Source organism: Engystomops pustulosus, chromosome 4 (assembly GCF_040894005.1).
Source record: "Engystomops pustulosus chromosome 4, aEngPut4.maternal, whole genome shotgun sequence".
Lineage (NCBI taxonomy): Eukaryota > Metazoa > Chordata > Amphibia > Anura > Leptodactylidae > Engystomops > Engystomops pustulosus.
This window is the reverse complement of record NC_092414.1, coordinates 162,056,549-162,079,722: the sequence shown is the minus strand read 5'-3', so window position 1 is coordinate 162,079,722 and position 23,174 is coordinate 162,056,549. Positions and strand designations below refer to the sequence as shown.

Below are 23,174 nucleotides of genomic sequence, written 5' to 3'. Positions count from 1 at the left end.
TGGAGAGTACAGTTAGCTAAATTTTCGTATTTGTAGCAGTATTGTGAGGAGAAATGGGGACTCAAGCCCTAGTGAACAGGGGGGGTTACAGAGGTGGGGCCCACAGAGGTCCCAAATTTACCATCTGTCCTGTGGATAGGTGACACACACACATATATATCTCTCTCTGTCTCTCTCTATATATAAATATATAAGATGAGATCATACTGAAAAACACAGATAAAATATACTTACAGCTTGTCAGTTTGTAATATAGACCCCCCTGACTTATTCTGTCATAGACATGCTTAGAGATCTGTGTACATGCAAATATACTTTCGCCTCTATTCCTATATAAAATATTCTGTATTATATTTTTGAAGATTTTATTGTCTGAAGTACCTGTTCGGATGGATATTTCCAGATAATAGATATCTGCCCTGTATAATCCTAAAATATACTTAATTATGCACGTGACACTTGCAAGGCAGCAAACTTATGGAGTGTCCAGTGTGTGTATAGGAGTTATATGTCTTCTTCAGTAATGAATGGCTTTAAAGATATATTAGAGCCTTACTCCCAGTGACCAGATGGTATTCAAGTCTTGTGCTGAAGGAAATTCCTTATCAGGGATTTTCTTGTTGACAGTGCTTCCAAAAGGAGCTCCAGCTAGGATCTGTAAATGAGAAAGAAATATGGAACAAATAGTGATAAGTATGTGTGACAATTGTACAGTACATGCTAGTGTTTTAGATATAGAGTGCTTCCAAATTTACAGCAACAGCAAAGTATTGCAAGTCCCTTTTTACGGATGATAAACAACACTTTGTCTACAATGTTGGTCCAATGAATCGGTCCTCAGACAGTGTAAATTTAGGGACATTTCCATGTTTGTCAAACATAGCCAAAATGGGAATGCACTGTGGGATTTGTGGAGATATGTGGCCATGCCCTACTCTTTCATAGGGATGTGGCAATATGAAAACAGTGTAGCAGAGTGAGCTAGGTTGTCTGCAAAACTCTTATTCACATATTCACCAATCCTTGGAAGTTACAGATAAAGTAAGAATTGCCACTTGGCTTTTTTTGCAACTTCTGACCCCTAGAACATCTCAGAGGTATTTAACCTTAAATGAGTTGGCCACTAGAAGATCATGTAATCTCTCTTGGGGGAAATTTATCGTCAATTTTCTAAACTGATAAATTGGTAAAACTGCTCTAGTTGCCCATGGAAACCAATCAGAGCTCAGCTTTAATTTTATAAACAGCTGTGGGAAAATGAAAGCTGAACTCTGATTTGTTGCTAGGGCAACTAGAACAGTTCTGCTCTAAGAGACTTGTGATAAATCTCCCCATATCTGTCTATGAACAGTCACCCTGCCAAGACCTTATGATAGTATTCATGAATATAAGATCAAAGTCCTGGCAGGTTAATTGTTCCTGGACAGACAGAGAACACGTTACCCTATGTCTGTGGCCATTTTATAGTCACTAATGTCTGGCTAATGAGCTAAAAGACAGGAGGCTTCACATATCAATAAAGCGATGCAGAACTTTTAATAGATGTATATTGGTAAATTACAGAATATCTTGCCCCCCACACTTACATACACATCACAAAAAGCAAGAGGTAAAGCGGCCAACCCCTTTAATCTAGACAGTCTAGATTCTGATGTCCTTCAATACCTTCTACTCCAATATAAAAATAAGAACATTCTTCTCAGATGACTTTACCTAAGTAGAAAGGAACAGCACAAGGACACAGTTCAGCCAAAGTGATCAGTCCACAAAAGACTGCACAGGACCACATCTATCTTCTTGTAAGGTGCTATACTGCTCACTGATGATAAATATCCCAGGATTTTTATGGAGGTTACACACTGTGGTGTAGATAGAATGTAATAAATTTGCTTGAGATTTATATCAGGGAAATGGCTGTATATCATCAGTTAACTGATGTGTCTAACCAGCACTAAACTCGTGTTGACATTGCCTCATAAAGTAAAGCACTTTGTTTCAATATCGGTGAAAACACATACTATATAACACTATTATCAAAAAGCTGCATACACAGAGTCATAGTATACACACAGGTATATAGAGGTCTATTGTTGGTTTCTCAACATTGCCAGAAATTAGGCCCACACTGTACCAGGCTAAGGGGTATCAAGCAATCCAAAACACCAGATCACCCCTTGTATTCCTGTGGTCATGAAGAAGAGCACATGTAGTGCATGAAACACATTGACTTCGAGCAGGTTACCTGTGATTTGCTTTGGATCCCACACTAAATGCTGAATAAAGACTACTATTTTTTTTGTCTAAAGAGCTGGATCAGAACTTTTCTTATTTTAAAGGGTATAAAGACCCACATGTAAAACACCAGATAGATTGTAGTTTCCTTTGCACGCATGTCTCCAAACATATATATTTGCTAGAACACAGTGACCCGCTCCCTCTCCTTGACATAGAATATAAACAAAATAAACCCAGAATTATAGAAAACTGGACGTGATTAGCTATGTGATGTACCTTCACTTCTTTCTCATCAACATACATGGGCTCCATATCGGATCCTTATGTATAAAAACTTTTGCCTAAGCCAAAATAAGCAATTCTCTAATTTATACTCATTATCTATCTGTTGGCAGGATAGCAAATAGGGTAGCAATAGCAGATGTGTTGTCCAGATCCAAGAGTTCCTAGGGTTGTGTTCTGTTAGCTCCATACTTTGCTTGTGGCTTTGATCATTGTTTTCCTGGTATCCTGACCCTTGGTTCTTGTTCATACCACTCTATCTTGTGATTTTGTACTATGTTTGCCCTCTTTGTTGTGACCTGACTCTGGCTATTATTATACAGTACAGAAACAGCAATTCTGCTCATTGCAAGTCATACCTCTGGTAGTACCACAAAGGCTCCAGTCATAATTGTAAGAACGATATTGATTCCAAATAACCATCGTAAAAAGATAAAATATGAGGCAACACCCGAGCCAAAGTGACCTGAAATAGCAAAATAAAGTGTTATAGATGCAATAGATTTTAATCCCAGATGGAATTGTAATGAAACATTCATGAAGACTATCAGCTGCATGGTGTGGTATTGGGGTGACTTAGTGTCTCCATTGTGGCCATTTCTTAAGGGCTTTGCATTTGTGTCAAATTTTTTTAGAAAATGGAACTAAAATTTGTGTAACAAAAAGTAATGTTACATTTCAACGTACTTACTCTCAATCTTCTTTATTCTCATTTCCCATGGTATAAAAAGGACAACAAAGTTGTAAGACAGACGACTTAACTTTTTCCAAAGCTGCAGCAAAGAATAATAAAAATGTATTTTAATTTTCCAAAAGTAATCATCGTGATCACTGGCAAGGAATGGTATGTCTATGGATGCCCCAAAATCTCTTAGGGAAATATTACGGTATATAGCTTTAGAAACAGAAGGATTTTGTCACTATTGGAGCCAATGTGATGGGCTGAATAAAACATACATGTTCATTTTTTATTCAACTAGTGAAAAAAATGTCCAGACTATAGAGATGATGTATAATATCAAACAATAACTTATACATGTGTGTACAAATAGTCTTTATTATTTGCACCAATTCTTTAATGTACTTGACTCTTTTGAAACCGCTATACAGATCTTCACACAAATGGAGAAATAAGACCATGACCTGTAGCCTCTTTGGGATAATTTGCAATGAAATTATTTTTCATCATTGTCAGCACAGTGGACAATTACCTATCCCAGTCATTAATATAACACACTCATCTGAATTACAGACTACAGACCTTGGGCTTTTTAACAAATGAACCTCTGAGCCTACATCCAGCTGTATCCAAGCCTATTTAATAAAAGTACAAGATAAGAAAAATGGTCTATGTGTTCTTTTAAGGAGCTTGATGAATTGGCTTGCAATGCGCCCAAATGGCGTAACTTCAGATGATCAATACTCAATTAGCTGTAATTGTACTAATTAACCTCTTATTGTAATTCCAAGACCTCTTTGTAAAGTAGTGCAGCATGAACCAGTATACCTAGTTCACGCAATAAACCTTGTTTTATGTGTCATTATCATTTTTTAGATTTAAAGGGGTTGTACAGGATTAGAGCAACATGGCTGCTTTCTACAAGAAACAATACTACTACTGTCCATAGGCTGTTGGTATTGCGATAGGACAACCTGTTCACATGTGTTGAGGAAATCAGACATGTTTTTCTTATTCTGTAAAACCCCTTAAGGGGAAGCTGGCAATAAATGCTCTGAACATGTTCACACATACATTGATTTTCTTTACTGGTATCCTCAGTGCTGAAAAATGCATTTTCACCAGTTAAAATTATGTTGCAAATATCTCAGGTGCCTCATGTGTTCCATGTTTCTTTATATTAGCCAACCCCTTACTTCCGACTAGCTACATGATCACATATATACTGAGAGCATGTGTTTCCTGTCCAGCACATATACTATACATTATATTTGTAATACCCTATGCATACTACCCTATATGGCGGCACTCAGCTAGTCTCAGAAATTGTGGCTAGCTCAGAGCTGCCATTGACTTCTATTATGTCATAGTCACATGGGGGCCTCACAGCATCAGGACCGGGCTGCCCAGTTTCTATGGAGATGGGAAAGGCGAGCAACACTCATCCCACCCATTTTCACCTGGCCGAAACAGACTGCAAAACATTTTTTCAGCACATAGTTTTCAGCACAGTTGTGTGCATGAGGCCTAAGGCTGATGCTCTAAGCAGGAAGCGTACCACACCGTTACCATCCACTATTTTCTGACTTCTCAGGATATACATGACAATAGCACTGTGACTAATGGCAAGGTGGAGGTGTTGGATGGGTTTGGAAACAGAGATCTAGAAAGAAAAGTATGCAAATGAAGGTTTCAAATATGGTCTAATAGTGATAATTACGTCTATAATAAAACTCTGTGCTCATGATAGTGCTGCTAAGCTAATATATTGTGCTGTTGACAGCAGTACCTCATTGTCATGGTCAACACTGGATTATTCTGCGAAAAACATCTTGCAAATGTCTATACCAAAGCATTTATACCAAATTTGGAAGTTAAAGAAATATTGAATTTGGCAAAATCGTGGGCTAATTTTAGAATAGTTTTAGGCTGAAGTAAACTACATTTTTTGGGAATTAAAAAAAATGAAATTGTTGGTGGCATGTCAGTAGTTGGACACCAAAGGGGTAAGGAGAATTTGTAAAATACAGCATTTATGTATTAAACCTTTAATCATATGCACGCACATATCAGGGGTATAATACACATTTGTGTGAGTATTAAAGGGTGCCTACCAGCAGAAATTAACCTAATAAAACACTACCAGTATGTTGTCAAGCACCTTACCACTTTACAAATGATATTTCTTTCAGCGTGGTGTTATTATCCACAAGATTTACTTTACATAAGACATAAAATGGTTGTAAAAAGTCAGATAGGCAGAAAGCTCAGTGCTGAAGTCAAGCTCTCCACCCCTCAGTATGCTCTCTTCACTGTAATTGACACTCTTGCATACAGAGACATAAAAACTGGTTCTTCTGAAGTCTTTTCAATGATGTCAATCACAGCATAAAAGATCTTTTACAGTGAGGAGAGCTTGACTTAGAGCAACCAGTATACATCTCACTGCAACGTAAATATTCTGGTGGATGGCACCCCAATGGCCCATGACAGTAACAGGATCTGGAAGGTATTGTGACAAGTGACAACTCACTGGTAGTGATTTATTAGGTCGAGTTCTGCTTACAGTTTCTATTTATTCCGGCTTTATACCTGAACTGGGCCACACCTAAAACTCTAAGGTTAGTGATCTGAAACATAAACTAGTAACTGGCTTTGTTCTGTTTCTTTCTGTAATAAATAGATTATATAAAGGACAGTGATTCATGGTGTAGATGTTGCTTCTTTTTAAGACGAAAGCCAGGAATGAATTTATATTCCTTATTATGTTTTGAACCATTCCTGGTTTATCAATTGAGAAAACTGGAATTAGTTTATTGATAGGGACTTTTATACCACTAAATTAACACTATCTTCAAGTAGGTTATGAAGAATCCTTTCTAGCATTTACTCATCTGTTTATCTTTGAAAAAAGCTCACCTGGAAAGTCACATGGAAATCAGCTGAGTCACTTTAAGAGGCTGGAAGGGGAGCATCACATTTTTATGCCTGTGTCTAGATAGATAAAATGTTATAGAAATAGAGATATGGGCAGCTACAGACACAGTAGGGACTGTAAATTGCAGTGAGATCCAATTTCTACCTCTTTCTTTTAACTAACAATATCTTTTGGTTTCATATCCCACTGGCCTAATGTGTGAATCTAGGAATCTAGGGGATCTGAAGTGACGATCTCCTTCTAGGCCCTAAAAGTGACTTTCCTAAGCTCATTTACATATGACATTGCAAGCAGGTTTTTTATAGTTAGTGTTTTTTTTAATAGATTTACATAAAATAGCAAATGCGAGAAAACTTTTTATACCCTACCTGCAGTGGTTGCATGTTTAATGGGGTCAAAGCTGCTGACATGTTCCCTTTAACATAAAGCAATGTTTATACAACATAATTATGGGTATACGCCATTTACATTGCATTCTAATAGGCCATTTATATACATGTCAGAAGTGCCTTGATCTTATTAATATTATCCACACAAAATCCATTTTCCAGAAGTGTTGAGCAAACACACACATTACAAGCTTCTCTCCTCATATAGCAGACTGGGGATTTCATGGAATAACTGCTCTATAAATCATCATGGGAAAGTTAATTAATTTTTACAGAGCTATTTCTCATTTTATTGCGCAACTGAAGTATTTTAATTAAGCAAAGAATTAACTGAGACTACTAACAGATTTAGAGCCTGTAGGACTGGCTTCTTTCACTGTTTATTTGTACCAAGAAGCAGTCATATGGTTATATTGATGACATATAAATTACACATTGATGTCATTGGAAGGAGCCTGGGCCTGTGCTGATAAAGCTGTGCTGACTGTATATTCTGCTATCACTGATAGGTGGAGGCTGTGTACAGAGGTTATAGACCCTTATAATGTGTTTGATGTAAGGTGCAGGTTTTATAGCATCAAGTGTGCGGCATCCTAAATATTCGGAATGTAAGAGATGGCTATTATTACACTATAAATACTGCCATCATTGCTGCACAGGGACAATAAAATCACTACAGTATGAGAGGCAGAGAATTGATAATTGCTTTTTTTCCAAGAAAGGATTGTTATTTATCTTTTCTTAATATACTTGGAATAATGTGGAATAATGTAGGCGGTTTCATGTTGAAAGGAGGAATGATCCTGTAGGCTCGGTTCCAGCTATAAAAAAAAAAACAGGACCGTCTAATGAATACCTGTAGATCCCATTGACTCTATTTTAAAAGAAAACACAATATTTCTTTATTTCTTACAGTTGTTTTCCATGAATCAAGTATTGCTTCTGCAGGACAACCCCTTTAAATTTTCAAATAATGGAGATTAAATGTGTTTAAACAGCTATTTTGACTGGATATGGAAAAGATTTGCATAAACCCCATCTACTGTAGACTGTAAGCTCTTGTGAGCAGGGTCATTTCATTATTTTATTACTCATTAGCCCCTTGCCAAAAAGTGCCATAATAGTATATCCATGTGTGGAAAAGATTGTATGGAGAGCACTCAGGAGCAGAGCCCTTTCCAAACAGGCCACGTGTTTGCCACGATATGCTAACACCTGTGATTGGTGCTTGCCACCCGCAGTGCATTGCCGTATTGGCTTAGATCGTTGTTCCCTGTGATGTCATCAGAAAGCGACAATCTATAACCATGGTAGCCTGGAGTCTATATAAGACTCTAGGTCCTGTCATTTATGCAGATCTGTATCAATGGTCCACATTTACTAAGGGTCGTGTGCTAGTTTTGTGTCAGATTTTGCTCGTTATTTTCAGTGGAAACTGCTTGCACAGGTATTTAATAAGTGTCGCACGCTGCACTACTTTTCATGTGACACAAATTTCTGCACAGAAGTGGGCATTCCAGTGCTCAATCAGACCTTACATCACATTTAACATGCAAAGTCTGCCGGAGATGTATTGCACGTAACGTACTGGGGGATATAGGCATAGAGGTGTTAGCTTGACGACTCCAACACTGAGTGCCTAGGGTAGCATCAACACTAAATATGGCCCTGAGGGGTAACACCTCAAGGATCCAAAGCTGTTACCCCCACTGATGCATTCTACTGACCAAAATAGGGGCATGTGAAAATGGCCAAAATATGGAAAATGCACAATGTCCCTTTTCAATAAATTGCAGTTATTTGAAGTTTTCAGATTTTTTAAAATAACTTCTTAAATTGTGTCAAACTCCACATTAATCAGCTGATCAACATGTTAAAATATACTGATAGTTTGTTTTTTCTGCATTAACCACATGAATCAGAACAGATCCAGGAAATCTTTGAAATGAATCTTTCCATTAACAAAAATTAGCAAACCACAGGACGACGGCACATGTTCTTATAATTAAGAGCCGTGCCAGCTGCAATGTTAACAGTCATTAACAAATAAGTTGCCATAATGAAATGATACTTCTACATGGCTGCCCACACTTCCTTCTTACATGTGCATACTGCTTGCCGCCATTTTATTCATAGATCAAGTAGTGCTAACATGTGTGCCAATAAGTCAATACCACCACAGTCCCAAAGGACATCTCCTTCCACACATCTCTCATCCATGTGTAGATACCATACAATAGGTTACTGCTGAAACATTAATCATGCAATACTCTTAATATATCATGAATACCCCTAAAGCAAATGAAAAGCAATTGATAGAAGACAAGACTGTAACCACTGGCTAGCAGAACTGCTACAGGAGGAATATCTTACACAGTATCAGAAGGTCATCAGAGAGAATCTGTCTTAAAATACAGAACAATTGCTTCCACATATGAGTCCTCACCTCTGCTCCAGCTGCTTGATAACCCCGTGTCCTGGTAAGCCGTCCTTCATATTTCAGTACAATTTCTTTTGCTTGCCTATCAGAAAATATTCAGATTACAATTTTTCATTTTTATTTGTTCTTATTTTTCTCCAACTAGATACTGCACCTGCATTGTTCTGACTCTAAGATGTGTCCTAAAGACATTTCTTTAGGACACTGAATGACAAATGTGGTGAAATGTGTACCAGAATTTTGTATTGAGTTGGATACAGTACATACAAGTAGTTTGCACTGAAAAGAATGTGCAAAGTTAGACAGAAAACTGCTGCAGGGGCTTTAATAAATGTGGGCCAGCGCAAACACTCTGCTCTACTGCAATACAGAACTCTTTGGTTTCAAGTTTTCATGGCAGGACATAATTTAAAAAAACACATTTAGTCCACAGATGGGCAGCAACTGAGGATTTTTGGATTTTCAAATATGTGGCCAAAATGTAAAAACCATCGGGTAAAAACTAAGCACAATCCCAAGAATCAATATCCGGAAGAATCAATTTTATCAACAATAACTGGAATCATCTTTTTCTGGCTTGATCAGTCTCCAAAAATGTTCTTGATGAATTTTGTGCCCCTTTCTACAAGTCACTACGGTTTATTGAGGTTTTTGCCATTCTTTAGCTGTTAGATAGATACTGTATTATTTCGATCTGGAATACTTTGGTAAACAAGAATTCATAGTTCATAATTGACGTGACTGCAGGGTACCCAGGTCGTGTGACTGCAAAACAAGCCAAAATGACCACCCTCCACCGCCATACTAATAAGTTCATATGTTTGATATGCTGTGTTTAGTTCATGACCAAATATAAAAAGGAGTATTGTATCTCCAGTCATTTGTCCACAGAACATTGTTCCAGAAGTCTTAGGGCTAGTTTAGATGTAAATTTGTAAACTTAAACCATACTGTCCTATAAGACTCTTTCTCATGGCACCCAGATTTTCAGATGCCTTCAAAGTTTTTCACTTGTGAATTGTCTTTCTCACTGTAAATTATAGACTTCAAAATTTTTGGAACCAGCCGCATAAACCTTCACAGATTGATGAGCAGCAACAATTGCTTCCTTAAAAGAAATGTCAAACATCATCAAACACAAACATGAAGATAAGCACATTTAGAAGTCAGCATGTGCCTACTGAATCTGGATATTGTCTTCATTAAACCTGAAAATGCTGCATTTGGAAGAAAATAAGGGTTTAAAATATGTTAATGAGTCTTAAGGGCTAATGTCAACGTCACAGTAGCCCTTGCTCACTTCGTCTTGCTGTAATTTTTTCATGCCTCTTCAGTCATTTAATTAACTCCTAATTAGCTCATTAGCATATCACAGAAACATCTTTTTTTAGGAAAACGAGACTACAAAAGACTATTACAAAGTTAGATGCGACATCCGGGTGCAAAGTGGATGTAGTCAATGAGGCAACTTTATAATGTTTGAATCAGATGGTAGATTTTCTTTTAAGGACATATTCTCCTTTTTACACTAGAACTGTTTTTCTAGGTGCCAAGCTTCAGAAGATTTAGCTATATGAAGTGTGACCCCGTCCTCCAGCCTGTCATCTAACGGCAATATGGTGAAGGAGCTCACAGTTTATAGACGTACATGCACATTCTTTATCTCTAGCTGTACTTTGTAATAGATTGATGTCTTACATATTTTTAACATATTTTGTTCAAAGATTGTTCAATTTTACAACTTGTTAACCAGAAGGCATTTTTGTATTATGCCTTCTTTTTCTCTGTTTAGGCAAAGCTTGACACACACATCCAGTTTTACTCTGCAAATATATACACATACTTCTACACTCACACACACAGCTCTGCTGTTCTGATATTTAGCACAGTACTTCTTACTGTTTGCCTTTCTCTCTCATACCTAGGACATGTTTCATGCTTATAACAACAGGAAAGATGCTTAACACTAGGATCTTCCATGTGCCATGACCTGCAGGATAGAGACCCCCACTATATTTAACATCTTTTACATGGGGAATTTTATGCCTGGCCACATACAAACACTTATCTGGATAAATACCTCTCAGGGAGCAAATGACAAGAACTAGAGTAAGTTACTATAAATAGAACTGAATGACTAGCGCTAGAATAAATTCCTATACTAGAACTGAAAGACTACAACCAGTCATCTATCAACTGTCCTAGAGTCAGTAACATTTTATAAAACATACTTAAGTGAACGCAGCTTCTGTCTCATTGGCCATGGCCTGCAACGAATATTTGCAACTATTTCCTTTTGGATTTGTATGTTCTGGAAGATAGTTTCTGGATCATTATTCTCCTCCTTTCCTTCATTTTCATCTTCATCCGAGTTACTGCCGAAACAAACAAAATATTCTGAAACCTTTGTTTAAGCATTTGCTATAGCAGACCTGTTTACCAAACAGTAAAGCATAAAGTAATTCATCAAAACTTACAGTTTTCACAGTTATCAGTTGTCCAGGGGACCATCATCATGACTACTTATCACAGTCTTATCACAGTGAACATAAGAAACTAATCAACAAATTCAGCCCTGCTCTTATTACATTAAATTGCTATTAAACTACTATTAAATTGTTGCTTTTACTGAAAAGAAGACAACATCAAGGCTGAGGTTATAGGGAAAAAAATATTGGAATATAGAAAATACTGTATAGCAAGTGAATGAACCCTATAGTTCAGCTGCTCTCCATGGTGCTGAATCTTTCAATGGTTAAATTTGGACTGTCAGCTGAAAATATGTGTTCAATATATTTAGTATTGTATATTTCCTTACTTTACAGAATCAGGTATAGCATTATCAAAAATACACAAAAGTTCATTTGGCATACAATATTATGAAATAGATTCTCCATGTGCTTTCAGCTTACCTCCGTGGTGGGACGCGGTAAATATTGGTGTTCCTCCTGACACTTTTATATCTCTTAGTGGACTTTGTAGGCTTCAGTGCTGTAGAGGTGCTGACTGTTGTCATTGCAGTATAATCCTTCCTCAGACATGAGGAGCTGAACAGTGTGCTTAGTACAGCATTCTCCTCCTGTTTTATTGCCTGGAACGCCCACCACAGTGACAGGGCTGAGGGATACAAGTCTCTAATAGAAGGTTTCCCACTTAAGGATGCACTATGTGACATAATAGTTATAATAATAATATATAACAATATTCTACCATGTATTTTATTGATGTATTTTATATCTGCCTAAAAAAAAACAATATTGATTCTTGATTTTCCAAATGCTAACTATTACATGGAGTAAGATTAATTATGAGATAAGACCAGGATTGCTTTAATGTGCACAGTTAATGTATCATTTATTTGGTTCGTCACTTGTACCACTTCTATCCTGAGGTTGTTGCCCCATTCCACTTCAGTAGTGCATAAAGGGTGAAAATGAAAATAATTTATTCTGAATCTTGGTATTTGATATGATTTATTTTGGAAAACAACCTTAGGCCAAGTGCACACAAAAGTTCTTATTGGCTGTGAGCTGGCCACACAAACTTCGGCCAACTTATCTTTCATTATGCAGTGTAATGGTGCGATGAATACACCATGTCTCACTACACATACTATAGAGTACTCCTAATACAATAGGGTCCTGCCCAGATTCCCTCTGAGGCCCATTTTCAGCAAACGGACGTGTGCACTTAGCTTAACTCTTAGTAATCGTATCTAAGGATTATATTGCTTGTGGATAAACATTTAAGGCGTTTCCCTACATTTATCATAAGTTTTTTCTGGACAAGGAGTTGCCACAGACCATATCCTCGAGTGGTGACCTATCTCTTATTATAACAATAGGATCAGGTGCGGTGAAATCTAACTGCTCAATTCTCCTTTTCTTGAAAATTACCTGTTGTGGGAGTCAGATGGCCACAACAAGTAATTCCCCAACCACTGGGCTGTAATGCTGGGATTACGATTAGTTAGGGCTAGGCAACAGGAGGAGGATGAGGCAGGAGTGACCACTAACTACAGTTATGTTAGTGACCAGGCATGTTGCTTCTGATCTTCAAATGTTCATCTGCTCACAATACAGTACCGGTCTACTGGGGCTGTGACCAATAGGAGCAGTAAGTAGTAGCAGCGCTGCGGTCAGGCACCCCCACCACCTCCAAGCTCCACCTGCTGTGGACAATGGAAGGTACTTCTACCTGATCCACTAACTCATCTTAAAAGGAAAAAGTGATTCCAGTGAAGGCTGGAATAAAATTTTATAACTTCATTTCTGATATAGAAAAATTATAGGAAGTGTATACTTTAATTTAGGGTAAGTCTAAAATGTAAATATTGCAATATATCTATTGAAGTTTAACAGTAAGTTTCCCAAATTCATATAAAATTAACATCAGGGTTGAGGAAGATTATGTCATGCACATGGCCTCCAGAAGATATCTGCACATGCACAGGATCAAGCTAATGTGATGTATGAATCTCAGAGGAGAAGAATGTCATGACCCTGGTGATCACATGCAAAGTGAATTAAGTGGAAATCACTCAAACATGATTAAAGTCTTTGTTATCAATCTAGGATTTTAGTATTACAAATAGCCTCATGCACCCAGTAAGCAAAAAGTTATATTATGCAAATACATGCAAGTTGTAAAGAGGAATTGATAATTAAGTTGCAAATTTATACATCTGCAAATGTAGTTATTTAAATGTGTGGAAGCTAGAAACAAGTGATCCAGTGATGTTCTCTAGAGACTTACAGCCTATAGACTAGAGACATGTAAAACACTGCAAAATTTTATCTTGTGTCCTAACCCTTCTGTTAGCATTTACCACAGGGATGATGATGTGTATTCAGTGCAGTCATGTTTCTGTAAATTTTGTAAAATACATTTTCATTCATATATGAATATTATTAGGAAGAGAAACCATCAATTTAACCATATGTTAACCTTCCATGTTGGGACAGTAGATGGAACTGCTGGGGGCATCATTTGGGTCCTATTCAAGACTCATTATTAATAGTAAATTAAATGGCAAAATGTACATACCGTAGAAGCAGAAAGGATGGATAATAGTGTCATTTTTCTTCCAACAAAAGACAGCAAGTAAATTGCTTTTGTATGTTTTCCCCACAAATAGAATTTTGTCAAACAGTAAAAGCATATCAAATGCATATCAAATGGGAATCACCATGGCATAAACAGGAAAATGCTGTTTTTCGTAGGCGTGTTGACAGCTGTACCATTGTACTACATCGCGCATTCATAGTAGTCTGGAGTAGTAAATAAAATAAATAATAAAAAATTTGGGTATGTGTATAACATGAAAGACACTTTACAAGATAGCAAGGGCGAACCACACACGAAATGAGTGTTATGTGTGGAAAAAAATTGCAGTATTTATACATGTTATACATACTCTGCTGTTTTACAGCCTCTCTGGCTGTGCTGCACTGCTACGGCAATGAGAGTAGTTGGAGGCAGAGCTCACTAGCTACAGCCTACTGTGCAAGGCTTCATGGGAATGCTAGTCAGCCTGTTACAAGGAAGTGGAAGAACCAATATAACCATGATAATATAGTTGTTATGCAAACAGCATATCAATATCAGGTGAGAGCACCTTACAGAGAACTCACCCATTTTTACTCTTGCACTCGAGGTGCCCTAGGATTGCTTGTCCCATCCTTTTTCTAGTACCAGTAGATTTAAAGGATATCTATCACCAAGATGAAGGATTGTAAACCAAGCACAGTCACATACTAGTGTGTATCCCCTAATGACGGGATCTTCTCTTCTTGTAGCTTCTTATGCCCTTGTTTTTAAGAAATAAAGGTTTTAAAAATTATGCAAATTACATTGCCATCTATGGAGTTTGCATAATTTTGAAAACCTTCTTTTTGTAAAAACAAGGTCCTTAGAAGCTAAAAAAAGAGAAGAACCTAACAGATGCGACACAAACCAGCATGTGACTGTGCTTGGTCTACAATCCTTCTTCCTGGTGGTAGATGTCCTTTAAATAGTTACCATTGTCATGGGTGAACATTGATTTGAATAGTTGTGGTCTCATAGTTACATTTTTATATCTATGTTCATAGAAAAATGATGGATGGGGAGTACTATAAGGTCTACAAAATGGTGTCTTTACAGATGTAACCTATTCTTTCTGAAGAGAGAGGCAAATTGTTATGCCTGAGACCACATGCTTTTCACACAGTTAATTATTTCTAACCTGGAAAGAAAGCTCATGTTCTCACCACAGATATATATGCTGGTGATGAATTGACATGACATGACATCCTGGCTGGTGGCAATATCCCATAAGTGGAGCATCAGGATGTCAATAGACATACATATTGTCACCTACTTATCATGAGGGCAGAGGCTGTGACGGGGCACATGTGGTAAGGTCAGGGGTCTAATAGGAAGCCACAGATGCACATGTTAACTGGTATATGAAACCATTGGATATACTATGATGTATAATCATAGCAGGAAATTAATTGAGAAAGTGTCAGTATATCACTATATAATGTGCTGACAGCCCAGTGACACAATTTCTGGGGTTAGAGATGATGATCAGATGCACAGCCTTTTCACAAGATTTCATCCATCCACCATTTCCATCTTATTTAGATGATGTGCAGAGGTCAAAGGTTAATTGTTCTGTGCTAATAAAGATTTGAAGTGAGAATGTAATTAACCAGATTCTCTCATATTAAGAGCTATAGATGAAATCAATAAGGATGTATATTAAGACTTTTTTAATGGAGTAATCCCAACCTTAACAAGTCTTTTGCGAGGAAGGAATTAATGGGAAAAAAATTAGCTACTACTTTATAAAACTGCACAGAGATCCCAGTATTTAGGATTAAAAGAAACAGGCAGGGACTCTTGTGACTCAAGTGATTTTGATACTTTGAAGCTACTCAGCCAGTCATTGCTAGAGGGTGTAGCCTCAAGGCTCCTTTCAGGCAAATGTATGCTACTCCTAGGTTGGGACCGGGCCATCACATACCAAATAACCAACAAAGAAAATAGAGTGAGCATGCGTTACTAAAAGATGTAAAGTTTATTGATATACATTAAAAGTAGAACATCACATAATTCTGGGTAGTTGCAAGGCGAAAGCCAACAAGGTGCTGGGCAGCATCAATATTTAATGGACATTAGGCATAATATTATGTAACATCATAAAGTGCATAGTGCAAAGCCCAAAGAGACAATCCATACTGAGTAAACACAAATGGTTTAAAGCGCTAAAAGACAGATCACAAATTATACCTGAAATATAAAACGTAGTAGGCGCATAGAGGGAGAGCTGCCCAGCACCTCCCCGACACGTGTTTCGTCCACGTGTATAATTCTTTGTTGGTTATTCGCTTTCTGAGCGTAGCATTTTTTATATTTTTGGTGCCCTATTCTCATTATAGCAACATTGCTGGGATTTACGTTACAAAATTAGTTCATATTTTGCTTTAATAGGATTTTCTTTTTTCATCACATACCAAAGGCTGAAGAAGGGGAGGGAGGAGCACTTCTCACCTCTCCCATCTCCATAGGAAGCCATGCAGCCAGGCAGTTCATACAGTGGAAGGTAGACCATGCTCTACCTTTTTCCTGCTTATGGTATGGTCCAGTGGGCAATCCGGCCATTCAAATGGATGGCTATATTGCAAATTCAATGGAAGGTGGCTGTGTATATTTTACTGAAAATCTACGGTATGGGTAGCACACGGCCATATTAAAATGTTAGAAGGTGTATTACGTGTACCAATTATTGGTAAAGACCATTCCTAGAAATGTTGAGCCATCAGCCTGCACAAAGGCAGATTTACAGTGGTGTGTCTATTGTGTGTCCGTTGACAACAGATCTGTTTTTTGTTTCTGTTTTGGTTATTCTTCTATTTCCCATTTTTTTCACATCTGCAAAAAAACCTGAAGGTTAAACATTGGTTAGAAGATATAACACCTTGTTTCACAGCATCATCAGTGAACAAAAATGGATTGTCTTTGGGTTTTTTTTTCAGATCCACAGATTTCTATTCTCTTCCATGATCTGCAAGTGTGAAACAATTAGGACAGGTTCCAAATTCTTTTCCATTTAACAGATGAGTGGAAAAATATGGAAATGTGAATTTCCATTGTGAACCCATAGAAAAGTATGCTTCAGTATACCTAACAGCTACGGGCACAATATAGACATGTCCTATCTTTTCCCTGTGTATAGGCGGCACGGTGCCACACATGAGCTGCACCCTATTGCTCTGTGCGCCATTGTCATCTATGGGGGACGTATGTACGACCACAAGCATGCAGCCGTACATGCGTCCCCCATATATTTGTGTGTATTTGGCCTTACACTGTCTAGAAATTAATTCCTCCCCATACTAAAATGATGGTTATCAGATACATCAGATACATATGAGATAAATTGACATTTCAATGATTTTATTGAATGATATTAAAATAATTTCACTATTACCTGTGCAGTTTCATGAATTAGTTATCAAAAGGAGCAACTGATAGACAAGTTGTTATCTGAAAGTCTCCCTATAAAAGGGGTTTCCAATGTTAAACATTTTTGGAAAATCCACAGCCTATAAATATCTGATAGGTTTGGACCCCAGAAGCTGGGTCCTAAGGCTTCCCATCCCTAGTTTTTCCCTCATTTCTGATATAAAACAATGGTGGAGGTGGCGTAGCCACAAAAATAACTGCAATTTCCTGCAGAGTTCAAGATAAATTTCACTGATAAATCCCCCCCCCCTCATATTTTTGACCAGATTACTAGACAGCTGCAAAGACATTTTATTAAAACAATATTAACTTTCCAATCTAAAAACTGTTTTGAAACTCCTTCCACTAGGGGGCTCCTGTCTTTCAAATCTTCTATCCTCTTTCTGATTCTATATACATCCCATCTCCAGCAGAGGAGGTTGAGATAGAATGGAGAAAATAGGTGGATGGGTCTTTAGCCACAGGCACAGCATGGCAGTAATCTGTGCACAGACACTCTGCCATATAGATTCATTTCTTCAATTACATGTTATTAAAAAAATTTACCTGTGTGATAATTTCTCATAAATGTAGTGATATGGTCCCTTAGAAACAAGACTGTGTCCTTAATAAGACCACCTCTGCTGGAGAGACAAAGATACAAAAAGTTACCGTCCTGTGGTAATGAACTCTGAAGACAGGTGGTCAGGCAGGACTCAATAGCGCATGTCTGGCCACCTCTACCAGAGTGCGGGCTGGTCGTATCCGAGGAAGCTATCTCGTTTCTAAGGGATAACAAGGCTACATTTATGAGGAATTATCTTCACACAGGAACAATTTTTTAAATAACATTCAATTGAAGAAATGTTTACATGTGGCAAATGAATTCCCTCATACCTCTCCACATAATGTCTATCATCCTTATCCTCCTTCTTCTCTTCCCGTTTTCTAAAACTTTACATGAACAAAACGGAACTAATAATCTTTCCTCTATCTAACACATCCCTCCCGCCAGACCTAACTGTAAAAATGTACGGCTCCACACTCTCCCTGGTCCCTAAAGTTCGCCGCATTAGAGTCAGCTTTGACTCTGCTTTTTCCTTTAACCCCTAGGCGCACCAGGACGTTATAGTACGTCCCCGGGGCTAGATGCTTAGCGCACGGGGACGTTCTATAACGTCCTGCTTCTGGCACCGGCTCACGAACGGAGTCGGTACCAGAAGCAGTGGCTGTCAGCTGTCTAGTACAGCTGACAGCCTGCGCTAACACCCGCGATCGGAGCTGGCTCCGATCGCGGGTGTTAACCCCTTACACGCCGCGGTCAAGCATGACCGCGGCGTGTAAGGGTGTTTGCGCTGTGGATCGGATCCCCCGTGCCGCTTACCGGGGGATCTGATCCACTTCTGGGCAGCTCTGAGGACTGACATGTGCCCCGGAGCTGCCCAATGTCCCTGGCAGTCAGATCCCTTCCAGGTCTGACTGCAAACTGTCTGAGCATGCGCCTGCATGCTCAGACAGTTTACACTGCTCTACAATAAAATAGTATTGTAGAGCAGTGTATTGAACTTGAACCAGTGATCAGAGCATCACTGGTTCAAGTTCAAGTATGTATAAGTAAAAAAAAGTCAAAAACACTAAAGTTAATACATTAGAATAAATAAAAAATAAATACATTAAAATATAAGCCCCCAAAATGTCACTTTCCTATAAAAACACTTAATAAAGTATAAAAAACACAAAAACACAAAAACCTCCCGCATATTTGGTATTGCCGCGTCCGTAACAATCTTTATAATAAAACAGAATCATTACTGGACCCGCACTGTACACGCTGTAGAAAAAAAAATGCAAAAACGTTCCAAAAAAAGATCATTTTTAATGAATACCCTATAAAAAATGCTCTAAAAAGTGATTTAAAAAATGTTATGCACTCTAAAATAAGCCCACTAAAAAGAACAACTCTTATCGCAAAAAATAAGCCCCTAACTAGATTTGTCAGCCGAAAAATAAAAAAGTTATGCATATGAAAAGATGGTGATGCTAAAATGAACAAGATTTTCTCCAAATTGTTTTTTATTCAGTACAATTGAATAAAATACACAAACCCCCCACATATTTGGTATCCCTGCGTCCGTAACAATCTGCATAATAAAACAGAATCATTACTAGATCCGCAAAGTAAACCCCGTAAAAAAAACCCCCAAAAATCTCCAAAAAAAAAGATAATTTTCAATTAATACCCTATAAAAAATGCTCTAAAAAGTGATTTAAAAAATGTTATGCACTCTAAAATAAGACCACTAAAAAGAACAATCCTTCTCGCAAAAAATAAGCCCTTAAACAGATTTGTGAGGCGAAAAATAAAAAAGTTATGCATATGAAAGACGGTGATGCTAAAATTAACAACATTTTTGCCAAATTACTTTTTATTCAGTAAAAATGGTAAAAAATAAAAAATCTATATAAATGAGATCTTTTTGTAATGGTGGCGACCCATAGAATAAAAATAATGTACTATTTTTATGGTATGGTAAACAGCCCAAAAAAACCCCAAAATCTTCCTAAAAAGTGATGATTTTCATTTCCTCCACCAACAAAGATAATAAATAAAGATAATAAAATCTCACCAATTAGCCTATAGATTCCCCAAAATTACGTACCAGAAAAGTACATCTCATGTGGCAAAAGAAATAAGCCCCTATAGGTCCACATTAAAAAAAAGAAAAAAATTATAGCCTGTACAATGTGACATAGCAAATCTGATCTGGATGGTGCCCTCTTCCCTCCTATGCCCGGCCGTGCGCCCATACAGCAGGTTACCACCACATATGGGGTATCCATGTACTCGAGAGAGATTGGGTATCAAACTTTGTGGCGCCTTTATTCATTTAATCCATTGTAAATGTTTAATTTTCCACCCAAAATGAGTTTATTGTGAAAAAATATTACAATTTGCAGACTGCACCACCATTTTGTTTTAACCCCTATAAAACACCTAAAGGGTTAACAAACTTCTTAAAAGTGGTTTTTCATACGTTGAGGTGTGTAGTTTCCACAATGGGGTAATTTACGAGTCTCACTATTATTTAGGTCTCTCAGTGTCAATTAGAAGTTGTGCAGGTCCATCTAATACGGGTTTTAGTGATTTTACAAAAAATGTGAAAAATGATACCTAAATTCTGAGCCTCATAACATTCTAGTAAAATATGTGGAATCTTAAAAACAATGGCAACATAAAGCAGACATTTGGGAAATTTAAGTTATGAATTTATTTGGGTGCTATGACTGTCTGCATCAAAAGTAGAGAATTTAGAACGTTGAAAATAAAGAATTTTTCCAAATTTTTGCCAAATTTAGTTTTTTTTCATAACTAAACGCAAAAGATTTCATCCAAATTTTTAAACTAATTTGAAGTACAATGTGTCACGAGAAAGCAATGTCAAAATCCCCTGGATATCTCATAGCGTTCCAAAGCTATAACCACTTATAGTGACACAGGTCAGATTTGAAAAATGGGGCCGCATCCTTAAGGCCAAAAGAGGCTGAGTCCCCTAGGGGTTAAAGGACTTTTACCACCGGGATAAAGAATTGTAAACCAAGGCCACTTACATGTTGGTGTGTGCCCCTCTGGCAGGATATTCTCTTACTTAACCTTCGTATGGTCTGATATTTACAAAAAAGGCTTTTACAATTATGTAAATGAGCCTTAAGGGCTCCGGGATCCATATACATTAATGGAATTAGGAAAAATATAATGGAAATGCACCAGTAGGTATACACAGTGTTCATAGGAATTTTTCAGATTAAAAATAAAAGTTACATACCCTCAGGTATGTGGCACTTTCAGATAATCAGGAGTCAGGACCCACCACCCCCAACACACATACACACACCTACACCTGAATCCTTATTAATGCTTTAGGTCAGGCCAGAAATATAGTACTGTTACAAACTACCATATATAATTGCTACTATAGGTAAATACATAGAAGCAAATCTATCTTTTATTGGTCCTATTACTTTATGGTTGCACATTATTACTGGGCAGAAAACTCATATTATGATATTAGGATACTTTCTGATGGTGAATACTTTAATATTTCCTTGAGGAGCAATTGGTTTTCCTTTTTAACCTACTTCTAAACTGAGGTGTAAATCACTATAACACGTGCATTAAGGAAGGTGTAGGTCATTCGGGGCACATAACTCCTATTGGCATCTGAGACACTAAGAGCTATTTTTATAGATCACAATAAAATGTATTTCTCTGCCGTAGATCAGAACCTCATGTGTCCATCTGTGTCTGTCACATATATACAGCATGTAATACACATTAGAGAAATGTATCTGTTATTTCCCTATCTTTTTGGTACATAATTCCTATGAACAGGTGCATTTTTATCACGTTTTTGGCTTTACTTTACTCCATAGGGATTGACCATCTGGATCTTTTTTATGTTAAAACTCAGGTTAGCTACAGTACCCCTGTTTAGGACTTGCTGGATTGTCAGGTTGAAATAGTCAGAAGGTGATAGAACCTGATGGATGAGTGAGATATAATAGCTTGATTTTTGTTATACTATTATACTATTAAAAGCAACATAGTTCCGGGTTGTGATGAACGGATTAGTCATATCTAAAAATGCAAACCAACAGTATCCCATTTCTCTTCCCACCGAGTATTGCCTATATAACTTCTAAAATGCATTGCTCAAAAATACACAGGAAAGTATTTCCTTGTAGTCTCTGTGCGCTTTTGTATAAGCTACAGTTTAAATCAGAAGTTGGCACCCAAGGATGAACCAGACTTGTGTAAGTCCCCAAATCTTTTCCTTATATCTTGGCTGATTTCTTTAGACATTCCCATGATGCTACACAAAAATACAGTTCTTTTCCAGTTGTGCCTTAAAATACATCCACAGGTATCCCTCTAATTAACTCAGATATTGCCAATAAGCCAAAAGCTCATATCAGAAGCTTCCAAAGACATTGCATCATCATATGGGCTGCCCAAATTGTTCAAAGGCATAGTAATCTAAGTGTATGTAAAAAAAATGCCAGATGCATGTGTTTCTTTTATATAGTGTATGGATTTTTTTTGTAAAATACAAACATAAAACACATAAAAAAGAGAGTCTGAAGCCCAAACAAAAATGAGTGCAGGTTCACTGAACACATGTTGTATGACATGTCAGAGCAAAAGCGGCATTACATAAATAGTCCTGACAAAATACAGTACTCCATGAAAGCCAGAGTAAACATAGTATAAATGGATGTAATAAGTTAAGACAAATACAGGGGCAAAAGGAAGAAGTGACATAGGGGTATGTACATGTCTCTGGCAGAATGCCTCATTTTTATTCTGGTGCACTTTCTTCGAGCTTTGGAATTGTGGTGCACAGAATCCAACAGTGCACTGGAACGCCCCTTCTGGTGCACATTTTTTTGTCTTGTCAGACACAGTGAAGCTGTGACACAAAACTGGTACAAACACTTCATAAATACATGTGCAAGCGGTTTGCACATTCTTTCTGGTGCAAAGTCAGACAGAAAACTGGAGCAAAGGCTTTAATAAATATTGGGCAATCCCTTCATTTCAGGGGCTCAAATGAAATTGGACAAATTTAATCATAATACATTAAATGTAAATTTCTAATACGTGATTGAAAACCCCTTGTGGTAATGACTGCCTGAAGACGTGCTGTTTTTCCTCCTTTT

General features: G+C 37.4%; 1 protein-coding gene across 2 annotated transcripts in view; it reads right to left on the bottom strand.

The window, feature by feature from the left end:
- TMC3 (transmembrane channel like 3) overlaps positions 1-23,174 on the bottom strand; it is an 87,724-nt gene that overhangs the window by 23,202 nt on the left and 41,348 nt on the right. Inside the window, exons 1-6 of one of the 2 annotated variants that reach the window (XM_072148353.1) lie at positions 11,876-12,006; positions 11,195-11,338; positions 8,970-9,045; positions 3,209-3,290; positions 2,877-2,983; positions 557-655 (exon numbers count right to left, since the gene is read on the bottom strand). In XM_072148353.1, the coding sequence (XP_072004454.1) occupies positions 557-655; positions 2,877-2,983; positions 3,209-3,290; positions 8,970-9,045; positions 11,195-11,338; positions 11,876-11,979 (612 nt within the window). In that variant the 5' untranslated portion in view covers positions 11,980-12,006. Of the gene's footprint in view, positions 1-556; positions 656-2,876; positions 2,984-3,208; positions 3,291-8,969; positions 9,046-11,194; positions 11,339-11,875; positions 12,007-23,174 lie in introns of those variants that run through there. The other variant, XM_072148354.1, reaches the window with a different exon arrangement.